This window comes from Lepisosteus platostomus, chromosome 3 (assembly GCF_059453375.1).
Source record: "Lepisosteus platostomus isolate fLepPlt1 chromosome 3, fLepPlt1.hap1, whole genome shotgun sequence".
Classification (NCBI taxonomy): Eukaryota; Metazoa; Chordata; class Actinopteri; order Semionotiformes; family Lepisosteidae; genus Lepisosteus; species Lepisosteus platostomus.
Window position 1 is genome coordinate 2,201,863 of NC_142613.1, and position 12,302 is coordinate 2,214,164.

The window sequence follows — 12,302 nt, forward strand, 5'->3', positions numbered from 1 at the left end:
ACCTGATGTGGCTCCCCACGGCACAGTGCTGTACACCCTGACAAAGGTCAAATGCAATGAGAAGCACAGAAAGAGAACCAGGATAAAAAGCAGAGACTACTTTTATACACTCCGCTCGAAACAGGAAGGAGTCTTAAAAGCATGCACGCTCTCTCTCTCTCACACACACACACACTCCTCTCTGCCATAGTGCTGCTTCTGTTACAGTGCACTCCATCAAAACACACTGACAACCTCGGGCTCATTTCCCTAAGGTCAGATTAGCGGTCTTTACAGCCTGTCGCTGACTCACTACGTTATGTGATCCATAAAGGAATTTGCCTTTTCCAGCTGTAATTCATTTGAGCTCCGAGTGCGTTAGGCGAGAGCAGCACCTGGTCTGGACCGGAACCCCAGCCTGGGTTTTGTTCTCTTCTTGCACAGGCTGTCCCAGCAGTGACCAGACCCACCCCGGCCTGAATAACCCCAGAGCTGCATTGCCAGAGCAGGCAGGGAGAGAGAGACCATTACAGCTGCAAAAGCCCACTGTTAGAATGAATCATTACTGGCCTCACAGGGGAACTTTATTCTGATAACCTTTATTAATACATTAAAAGGCGAGGACTGAGAATTGCATTTTTCTTCCTCCGAGACGCCTCCAGCCCCGAACTCTGGCATTTGTTTGATCACAATTATTATTTTTAATTCCTGGGTACAGATGGCTATTAGGAGTGTGTCCTCGGAGCGAAGATGATGTCATTCCTTTCTTTTATTGGAGGAGCTGCGCGGGGATCATTTGGCCTTGCTGTCGGATGATCTCAGAGTGACTTATAGGGCCTCGCGCCCCGAACTGCCGCAGAAGGAGACGTCTGATTTTTCACCGGGGAAAATTCACTCTTTTCGTCTGCACAGCCCCGCCAGGATTGATAGACCTGCCACCCCACCACAATTCCTCCGTGCACCGTCGGCACCGACGCTCCCCCACGTTCCTAAACACTGGATCAGCGGTCAGATTCATTTTTTAAACCCCAGACGCCTGGAATGGGCAATCATTGAATCTTTTCACGCGGCACGGCCACAACTCTTGCACAGAGGTGTGTGCACACAGTCCTCGTCTGGTCATGTCCACAGGGCGCCAATATGCAATAGATGCATATACCAGTATCACAAACACCACTTAATCCACTGAAGCTTGTGCCAATTCGGTGCCGGGATGTCGCACAGTGCTCATGTTGCAGTGCTGACTGACAAACAGGAAGCGGGAATGTAAGGGCATGGTCAGTGAGTGAGGCTCACGGATCTCTGGCTGTGGCCTGTAGGTGACCCGACCAGCAGGGGGCAGCGCAGAGAGCAGGCTGGGCTGTCAGCATCGGCACCAAGCTTTTTCTTGGGCCAGGTCTCTAACCCAGAAAAGGCAAAGCCCTCGCAGAACCTGGAGAAAGATTAGCAGTGGCAGAGCAATCCCTCAGCCCTAAGCGAGGAGGGCTTATTTCAGAGCTCATTTACCGGGAACCCAGGCGCGGGGGGGGGGGGCTGGATCACGTATTCAATCCGCTGCAGAGAGCCGCCGCGGCTCTGCCTTCAAGACGGCCCCCGTGGGGCCCAGGACTAACAAGGGCTGGCGATGACGGCGGCCCTGTAAACAACCAGCCCACACATCCACTTCCAGGCTTCGACAGTCCTTAACGGCGGACGCTGGCGCTTCGCTGGCTGCGTGTCTAATCAGCAGACGGCTCCAAGCTGCACCCCAGCGCCGGAGACACCAGGACACTCAGGGGGCAGGGAGGCTCCAGCCAGACTTGGAAAGCCCTGCAGCCTGTGCCCTGTGCCTTGCACTGATCTCGCAGCCCCTGTCAAGAGCATCGCCGCTCGAGTGAGATCTGTCGGGCAGCCCATGCGAGAGCAGCCCCACACAGCACAGCAGCTCTGTATGTGGCAGCGTCCAGGAATACCAGCAGGCTGGGGCCCGGAGCAGGGAGGCGGACCGAGCAATTGCATTCTGAACAGGTACGGGAAGTGGCGGGTAAACACAGCCCGGGGGTTGAACAACCATCAAGACCAACGTGGATGGAAAACAAGTCTCCTCGATTCACACAGACCAGAGGACAAGTGGACACTATGTGAAAATGCATATTTAACTGAAATAAAGAAAGTGCCTCTTTACACAAAGGGTGGTGGGAGAGTGTAACAGGCTGTGCGGACACATTGATGGAGCCGATATCCCGGCTTCTTTCAAGAAACAGCTGGACGAGATCCTTTGATTAATTAGCCAGTAGCAAACAAATGTGTTAGAACAGCCCCCCTCTCGTCTGTAACCCTTCCAATGTAAAACTGAGAAAGATTGTTAGACAGCCGAGAATGAAAGGCAATTGCCCCTGACTTACAGGTCGGCTGTTTGAACATTATTTAAAGTCCTTATCTTCGCTTTTGGCTGAATTAATTAAGGCTGACTGGTAAAGACCTGTCTGCCTATTACACTCTATATGGATATATTACTACTATGCTATTGCAATGAGCTCCAATCCTTGATAAAGAGCAGCTGATATGTAACTGGGTGCATCAATGCGGTCTACTGCATAACGTGAGTATGGCAATCTACACAAAGTCCTATTCTATTCCATACGAACGGATTAAAAACATAAGTCAGTATAAAAAACCTCAAGTGGATATTCATTTGCTGAGGAAGGCTGCCAGCACATTGCCAAGCTCAAGGGGCAGCGTGCTGGCTGGGCTGCTGGCAGAAACTGGCACTGCCCTGAAACTCAGCCGTTGCAGTCCTGCCCTCGCATCTGCACTGTGCCCCCGGGGGTGGCACCGGCGTGGAGGACAGCCCACAAATACCCCAGGGGCCTGGGGGGCGCCCGCGGGGCGCGTTGGCATCTGACCACAGAGGGAGGAGAACGTCCCCGAGGCTGGAGGGACTGGGGTGACTGCTCTGCCCAAGCAAGTAAGAGCGCCCCCGACACGGACCACCCACCCTCCTCCTCCTCCTGCAGCGAGGAAGCTTGGGCGGCAGAGGGGGCCGCTGGCTGGCAGGCAGGAGGGAGTGGAAGAGGCCTGATTACAGGCCATTTCCCTGAACGAGGGGGGCTGCCTTTTCTCTTCTGCCGCCAAAACAAACAAGCAGTTTGGGTGGAGAGACGGGTCATTTAAACCCCCCACTATCCCCCAAACACAGACACACATGCTCCCCCCCACCACCACCACCCAGCCCCTTCCCAGACTGAGCTGGAGTGTGCCTGGGCAGGCAGCAGCACCGGCACGGGAGAGGGAGGCCAAGCGCCGCACGAGGGTGCTAGGCAGGCTGGGAAACCCCCGCTCTCCCGTCCTGCACCCCGCGCGCCTGAAGGGGCAGATAGGGCAGTCCCTCGGCACAGGGGGCGCCCGATTAGCGGGACCGCAGCCGGGCCCGCCGACAGGGGGAGACGGGACACGCGGCCGCTCCGCGGGCTTGCCAATGAAAGGACCAGGACCGGGCTCGGGAGAAGAGAGCTGCTCGTGCTTTTCGACCTGCCCCTCCCTGCTTTCATCCCCCCTGCGTCTGTGCTGTGACGAGCTGGAAACACAGCGAGGGCCCGGCTGCCAGCGGGCGGACAGAACCCACGGGCGGGCCTGGCCGGTCTGCTGGGCCACCGGAGAGCCTTCAGACCCAGCGGGGCGGGGGGGGAGAGGCGGGGAGGGGCCTACTGTTGCAAGGCTGTTTGCTCCAGAAGCTAAATGTGCTTCCGATTTTCTATTTTTCCTGCAAGTCGCAAGTCTTAAAAGCCGCAGAAGGACCAAGAGGAACAGTAGGTGCAGAGCACGATGCGGATGAGGGATTTTTAGCTGGATTTCATTTAGAGACAGACAAAGGAGAGCCAGTGCCTCACAGCAGCAAACAAGAGCTTGGAAAGAGGCCCTGTTTCGTAGCTGCGCTAGCCGTGTCAGGACTGTTGTTTTCTGCTGCTGTGGCTGCTCCTGTGCAGAGCGTGCAGTTCCGTGCCGGCAGTGTTGGACAATGCTGAAAGGGGGAACCATATTCACGTTACACCAGCCTATGCCGTCTCTGCGTTACGCTATTAAATACCCTTCTTGTTACACCTCTCCGCAGTATTGTTTTCTGTTCCGCATCCGTTTTCTCCTATATAATTCTCTAGAAAAGCCACACAGGGAATAACTAGACCATCAAAGATATGGGAAAGAACCATGTCAATTTACACAGTAATGCCCAGTGCCTAGTAGGTTTGCCATTTTTTCATAAAGCAATCACAGTTGCTGAATGACAGACAAACATAAGCACAATCCACAAGCACAAGGAGGATTTACTAAGAAGCAGGCACCCTGGTCATTTGTTTGCATTTGTATCACAAAAGCCAGCTTTTTTAATTTTATGAAACATTTTTCAAACCAGCGTTGCCTATTGTTGGTGCAGAGCAGGACCTCATATTCTGGAAGAGCCACAAAAGCTTATGATCCCTAACACATGACCATATATCATCACAAGAGAAGAATATTCCAAGTCCAAAACGTAACTGGTCCTTATCTGAATCCGAGCCCCGAAGTTGTGCAGCACTGCTGTTGACTCTCCGTGAAGAAACAGTGAATCAGCCGTGAGCAAAGGATGACACAGCTCTTACATACAACCAAGAAGCATGTGAACATGGCGCACCAGCTGCAGGGAAGTGTCTGTGCAGTGCTCATCTAGAGACAGACGCAGGGCCCTATCATTGTACAGGGAGCAAGAGCCTTTCCACACCGACAACACCAAGCAACAAACAGAGCAGGCACTAACAACACCTCTTTTCATTTTATTCCTGTGCATCATGCAGGGCCCAAAACCGACGCTTCACAGCTATGTATACCAGAGGCACGAAAGCACAGCAGAAAAACAAGGCAACTCCAACATGCAGCATGTGTGCTCATTTTAAAACAGTCTGTGATTATGCATGCACAATCCAGTAGAGTAGATGCACTGACACGGCATGTTTTCAGCGTTGATGCAGAATGTTTCTTCTGTAGGGAAAGGGAATGGAAACGGCTCTCTGTGCCTGCAGTGCTAGTCAGAGATTCTGTAGCCTGCAGTGCTCTATGGGCATTGTGTCTAAGATGGGTAGCTTAGAGCAGGGGTTCCCAGTCCTGGTCCTGCAGGGGGGCACTCTCTCTACTGTAGGGGTACCCACAAACCTGGTCCTGCAAGGAATGCTGTCTCTACTGTAGGGGTACCCACAAACCTGGTCCTGCAAGGAATGCTGTCTCTACTGTAGGGGTTCCCAGTCCTGGTCCTGCATGGGGCACTGTCTCTACTATAGGGGTACCCACAAACCTGGTCCTGAAAGGAATGCTGTCTCTACTGTAGGGGTTCCCAGTCCTGGTCCTGCAGGGGGCACTGTCTCTACTATAGGGGTACCCACAAACCTGATCCTGCAAGGGGCGCTGTTTCTACTATAGGGGTTCCCACAAACCTGATCCTGCAGGGGGCGCTGCCTCTACTGCAGGGGTTCCCAATCTTGGTTCCAGGGACCATCTAGAGGTAATGCTGTCCTTACTACAGGGTTTTCCACTCCTGATTCAATGAAGGCTTCAATTAGGTCATTAAGCCTCAGCTGGAATGAAAACCAACAGGTGTGGGGACCTCTGGGAGCAGGACTGGGCACCCCCACCGCAGAGACAGCGCCCCCCTGAGGACCAGGATCAGTAACCCCTGACGTAGTGTCTTTTGTGCAACCTGGGCAAGCCGGGCAGCTCGTGCGGCTCGCCAGCTGACGCGCTACCAAAGTGACTGACTCGCCAATAATTCATGAGGAAGGGGAGGTGTAAGCGTATCCTCATGAAATATTGCTCTAATGGCAGAACGTCTGGATCACGCAAGTGGAAAATGCGCACGTCTCACTGTTCAATTTTCTGTTTAATGCACTCTGCGGCGGCTTCTTCAGCGCAGACAGCTGGACAACAGCGCTAATGGCACTTTGTCAGTTAGCAGCAGCGCGAGCCCCCTCCGCCACCAGCCCGCAAATGACAGCAGCCGAAAATAAAACACCCACTCAAGGAACAGACGCCAGGGCAAAAAAAAAAAAGACATCAGAGCCCCTCAGCTGATCCGCTTCATTTCATAATTACTAAAAATGCTTCACCGGGAAGAAAAAAAATAAATGAACATAATGGTTACTGGGTTATATTCTTCGCAACAGCGTCTCGAGGAGACTGGAGTGGAGGGGTGAGGAGGCCCTGGCACAGGGATTCAGCCTTTCACTGCAGTCCTGCTCTTAATTACTTAATTGATCCAATTACTGAGCTATTCAGCCCAGATAATTGCGGTCTGCATCCACAAAGTAAAAACCCAGAACGCACCCAGAGGACCGAGCCCTCCCAGAACCGCTTGCCCGCAGATTCACTCGGCGGTCCACTGCGCGCACACAAGGACGGTCCAGGAGCAGAACGACTGCTCATCGCCAGCGCACGAGGCTCCGCGCCAAGGAGAACTGACACCAGAGCGCACGGAAAACCTCATTTCTGACCTCTCACGGGCAGATCAGCCCCTTGAAGACAGAAAGAATTCCTCTGGCCGAGAGAGAGAACACACACGTCCTCCCACAGCGGACTCTGCTAGCAGGAAAGGTCGTGACCCTAGGGGACGCCCATGCTCAGAGGACACCGCCTCTGCAGATGTCAACAAGGGACAAGCAGGGGGAGGTGCCCCGCCTACCTTTTTGAGCTGGCCGCTGCGTGTGCCCACGAACACCACCGAGTGCTCTCCGTAGGTGTAGGCCGCCACGGCGGCCATGCCTTCGGTGCGGTCATCGAACAGGGGAACGCCCTCGATCACGTGCAGGCCTCCCAGGGGCTGGTTCAGCACCAGGCCGCAGAAGTCATCCCCGATCTGCTTGGGCTGCAAGGAGGACAACAAGGGGTTTTAAATCGCGGGCGTGCGTGTGTGGGAGGGCTCTCGACTGGGAGAAAACCGTTTATGTTCTGAGCTAACGAGTCAGTTACCACCTTTTGGCGACTCTGGTCACTTTCAACCACTGTGCCTTGGACAACCACACGTTGACAGGGAACACAAACGTTTCTCAATGGTTCAGTCAGAAACTGCTTCACCGGTGGAATTCAATAGGCGTGCCAAGCGCTTAAGAAAACCCAGAAGACGCGGCGTGCCTCTAGGGCCAGCGCTGGGGCCCACCAGGCCAGGGGACTCACCGTGTTGATGCAGGGCAGCTCCTTGTTGAGCAGCCAGGGCAAGGAGAGCTTCCCCTCGCCCCGGTAGCAGGACTTGATCCTCTCCCGCATGGCCTCGTTGACCTGCCGCAGGGTGAAGAGGCACAGCACGGTCTCCCGCGGCGGGTTGGCCCTGTTCTTCTGCCCCTGGGAGAAGAGCACAAAGAGGACGTCCTCCTTCTCGGACAGCCCCAGGGCCCTGGCCAGCCTCCGGCCGGGCCGGTGCTTGTAAGCAGCCTGGACCAGGCGGTACTCCACCCCGTCCTTGGTGCAGCCCAGGGGGAACTCCACGTAGGAGTAGAACTCGGTGTCGTCGGCGCACATGCGCACGATCTTGGAGGTGAAGAACTTCTCCCCCGTGGCGTCCATCTGGGTGAGCTGGGTGTCCAGCTGGAGGGTGAGGAAGTAGATGTAGGTGCGGCTGGCGAAGCCGTAGACGTAGTAGATGTCGAAGGCCGGGTAGAGGGAGAGGGTGTCGGAGGGGATCTTGATCTGGGAGGAGACGAACTCGTCCTGGTACACCAGGCTGAACATGCTGACGCTCTCCTCGTTCACCACCAGCTTGCGGCTGGAGAGCGTGGGGAAGTACTCCGACTTCCCGTCGATGGCCGCCCCGATGAAGAGCCGGCTGCCCGCCTTCGCCTCCTTACCCACCGCCCCCTCGCCCGCCCTGCCCTCCTCGTCCTCCTCCTCCTCGACCACCACCCCGGCCATGCCGTCCGCCTCCCGGGCCCCCGACAGGTAGTGCTCCTTGCGGTGGTGGGGCTCGCCCAGCTTGAAGAGGTCCTCCAGCCGCAGGAACTGGCACACGCCCTGCCAGATGGTGCCGCAGGCCACCAGGCGGCGGCCGCGGTAGTCCACCAGCAGCATCTTGTTGACGTTGTCGGAGGGCGCCAGGCGGTGGGCACAGGCGCGGACGCTGGGCGGGGGGTAGCAGCGGGCGTTGTCGTCCACGGGGCCCGTCTGGTGCGACCGCAGCTCCGTCAGGTTGTCCGACAGCTTGTAGATCCAGTTTACCGCGCCCACGAACACCTCGCCCGTCTGCCGGTGCACGGTCAAGTGCGTCAGGGTGGTGTCCGCGACCCGAAACCGGCCTGCGTCCGGGGGCAGTCCCGTGGGCTCCACGGGGAAGCCCTCAAGGGGCCCGGCCTGCAGAAAGAGGCAAAAGGCCAACGCCAGGCCACCAAGCGCCATCGTTGCGGGCTTTTGTGGGGTGCGGGGTTGGGGGCGGGACTTCCTCCTTTCAGCTTCCTGCAGCTTTTTCCGTCCGCCGGGACTTCAGCGTCTCATGTCTGAAAGAGACAGAAATTGAGAGGGGAGGTCACAAAGCTGGCGGCGCAACTTGTTTTCCCAAGTGTTGCAGAAGTGTTGCGAAACGCAGAAATACCTCACGCCGCAGCGATGCGGCACAACCGAGTCCCCCCCCACTCTGCTTCGCTGCACCTCCCCCCCACCTTTCAGGGCCAGAACTCGTTTTTCACATCCGCGCCGGTGGGACCTGGGCCCTCTGCCCGCGGAGAACTGGCGTGAACCGCCAAGCGAGCCGACCGGCTCTCTCAACGGTCTCAAGCAGCCCAGCGGGTGTCACCCGAGTCCAGCACAGACCCGCGATGCGCATCCTAGACTCATGCGCCTGCCCGACTCACGAACAGCCGCGCTGGGGGGCACGGGGGGTGGGCGCGGTTTTCCCCGATCGGAAAAAACGAGAGGCCGCTGTGGCTCGGCACAAAACGCCCAGACGTCCAGCAACCTCCAGCGCCTGAATCATCATCCCTCCCCACCCCCTCCTACAGCCCATATCCCATATCCCCCTGATGCCCATTCCGGCCACCCCCAGTCCATCGGGAGAGTCGTATTAGTGATCCGGATCGGAGGGTCAATCTCCTGGAGTATGGGTGGCGGGGGGGGGTGGGTATCGATCGCAGAGCCGCTGACGGAGCCAAGGCCCATCATTCCTGCCCCCCCCCCCACCACTCAATGGAGTGCTCATAAACCTTTATAGCTGTCACTACCGCTAATCCAGAGCACATTCGTTAATTAGGCCGCGGCGCGGGGAGCGCGGGGAGCAGGCGGGAGGAGACGAGAGGAGGGCAGGGGGAAGTGACCGGGGGACTACTGACCAGAACCACAGCTCCCGGGACAGGCGCAGAGCTCTCCCGCCCCACTGAGCCGGCAGCCCCTGCCCCGGCTGTGGCAGGGCAGAGCCAACGAGTGACTGGCACGGAGCCATCCTGGTATCCCTTAGCCCATCATCGCCTTTCGATCCTGCCGTTTGCGGGGGGGGCTGGCAGTAGCCGAGCCCCGTCGGACTGCGACCTCTCCAGCAGGCAGAGGGGGCTCAGCTCTTCTCCCCCCTCAGGCGGGGTCCTCTAGTCCAGCCTGGAGCTCAGGACCCCTATCCCAACCTCACCACTACTTCCCATTCAGATCCCCTCCAGCGGGACGGAGCACAGAGCGCAGACAAGAGCCCGGCCAGGCTGGAATGGGAGCAGTCCGCACCCCTCTCCAGTATCAGGGCTCAGAGACCCCTCTGCTGCTCCCAATCCGGTGTTCCTTACGAACAGCCCCCCCCACACCCTCCCGGCACACGCCCTGTGGCTCTCCAGGCTCTCCCGAGAGGAGCGTCCTCACACCCGCCCGGCAAAGCGAGCGAAACCCACACTCACCCTCCTTCCCATTATTTTGCATTCATAATGAAAAATTAATAGGAAGAGTGAAGCAGGATATTAAAAAAAAATGGGAGACAGTTCAGCTTTATTGAATCCGTTCTATAATTGAGGCAACAAAATGAGCTCAGCAGAATAATTACTATTTAAAGGCCCGGTTTTAATGCAGTTTGAAAAAAAAAAAGAGAATTAAGTCCAGTGGCTGTATCTAAAAGGAGACTTCACAGGCAGGAAATGTGAAGTTCCACACGAGCCAGCTGGGGGAGGGTCTTCTCGACTCCAGATGGTTCCTGGAAAGTACCTGCGCTTACAGCAAACAGCTCTGGAATCCACATCAACGGGCTTGATTTCTCATTTTCCCTCGTTTGCAATTAAAGGCATTTGGCTTTGCCTGTTCGGGGACAGACTATGTACAGTAAGTAAAATCCTACTTTGGAGAAGAGGTCCCCCGCGAATTCCTCTCTCCGGCTGCTCTAGTGGTCCAGTCCTCCCGTAACAAGACTGCAGCCGGACCCTGAAACCAGGCCAGAAACTTCATTTCACCATCACGGCCGGCACATCCGGGCCTGAGCCTTTTCTGGGGGAGCACTTTCTTTATCTGGAACACTTCTTTATCTCAAGCTCCAACACCTGTTAATTGCATCACAGCTCTGGCCATTGGGGGGGTTGGGGGGCGTTCAAAATCAATGACCTAGCCATTTGGCTTTCTCATCTTTGAAATGGTGTCACACAGATTTATTTAACCGAACCAGGAGTGAGACGCACTCCGAAATACTCAGGTGCTTCAAGCGTCACAGGGACACTCTTTAACACAAACACATCTTACTTGCAGGAATCTTAAACGAATTTGACTCTTGAATGCAGTGGCAGTTTACAAGGTGAAGGGTATATTTCTTCTTTTGTCTTTTCTAAAAGGGCCTTTATTGAACTGGTTCTGTGTGCACCTTGGCTTCCTCGCTGTATTTCGTAACCTCATCTACCATCTCCTCTCCATGTTTTTTTTTCCCCTCTCGTTCTGTAAAGCACGTTGAGAAGCCACTTTCAAAAGGCGCTATATAAAAATAAAGCTTCTCAGTACTCCTATTTCAGTAACGACCTGTCCAGCCTGCTCATGCGGTCAGCTTGTTTTCTGGACCACAGACCCACCAGCGCCTGACCGCCTCACCCCTCCAGCAGACGCACTCACCTCACTGAGCCCCGTGAGCTCACGCCAACCACGGCGCCTCACCAGGCCTGGAGCTAGTGGGGAGCAGGGGTTCCCCACACAATCCTGCAGCTCAAGCATCCTTCACTTTTGAGAAGACCCCCTCTCCTTCCCGGTTGATCCTGACTTTTTTTTTTAAAGCCTCCCTAGACTCCATCGGATCCGGTCAGATCTCTCCCCCCCAGCGGGTCCGGCCGGCAGACATCCGAAGTTCAAGCGAACACGCATGAATGGTGGGACACTTCCACTTGTGTCCCTGCACCGGCCGAGTGCAGTAGGACTTAATTCCCAGCTCCCAGCAGGCATGTGGGATCCAGCACCATGCTGTAGCTGGCCTGGCTCAGGACCCTGCGGGTGGTAAGACCCGGAATGGTTCAAACAACTACGGAATGGGAGCCTGACAAAATTCTCCTGCTTTACATTTCCATCCGTCGTTATCTCCAACAGATGCCAATGCGTGAAGGAGCCAGGACTGACCACATAGCTGTAGGAACGCTAAATCAACTTCAACTAGGTCGCAGCTGAACAACCGACAGGACGACATCCTGAAAGACAGGCCCGACTCCAGACCTTCTGCACCGAGCCTCGAAAAATAACGTCTAAATGGCGAAGACCTTTCTTATTCAAATCTTCATCTTGTTAGGTCAGGGCATTACACCTCTTAATAAATTCCTTCCCCGAAGAAGAAAGGGGGGTAAATTTAGTGCTGAGGCAGAACACTGAAACTCTCTAAAATTGAGCTCTTTTGTCCCCGAGTGACAGACAATTGCGCAGGAAACTATAACTGCGCCCAATCTTTCTACAATCACCAGAAACAAATGAGCCTGAATATCGGAGGAGGTAATCAGATTGGAAATTACACAGAAAGTGGCCTTTCAGCGGCAGACGCCAGAGAACGGTGTCCGCGGCGGAGCGCGACCCCTCCCCCTCCCTCTCCAGCGCGACTCTCCCGAGAAAACGGCCCGGTTGTCTGGGCTGGGATCGGCCACACGTCGGGCTGCGTGCCGACCGGCCTCCCTCGCGTTCCCGCGCAACGGCGTGACGGACTGTCCCTAATCCCCCGCGTGCGTCCGGGTCCGGTGAACGGGTCCGGTGAACGCGCCCCGCAGCGCCCTGCTCCAGCGGTCCCGCCAGGGCCGATACCCGCCAGGACCCGGCTCTTCCTTCCCCGTGAGCTGCGCTGAGCCCCGGGAATGATCCACTGCCGGCGCCTGACCACATCCTCCGTGCCGGGCTGTCATCCGCCGAGCGAGCCAGCCTTT

The 12,302-nt window shown here is 56.1% G+C and overlaps 1 protein-coding gene across 1 annotated transcript in view; it reads right to left on the reverse strand.

Annotated features, from left to right (window-relative positions):
• Positions 1-12,302, reverse strand: part of plxna3 (plexin A3) — a 135,122-nt gene that overhangs the window by 110,734 nt on the left and 12,086 nt on the right. The window contains exons 2-3 of the mRNA XM_088623794.1: positions 7,153-8,462; positions 6,662-6,844 (exon numbers count right to left, since the gene is read on the reverse strand). Coding sequence (XP_088479920.1) covers positions 6,662-6,844; positions 7,153-8,364 — 1,395 coding nt within the window. The 5' untranslated portion in view covers positions 8,365-8,462. The remainder of the gene's footprint in view (positions 1-6,661; positions 6,845-7,152; positions 8,463-12,302) is intronic.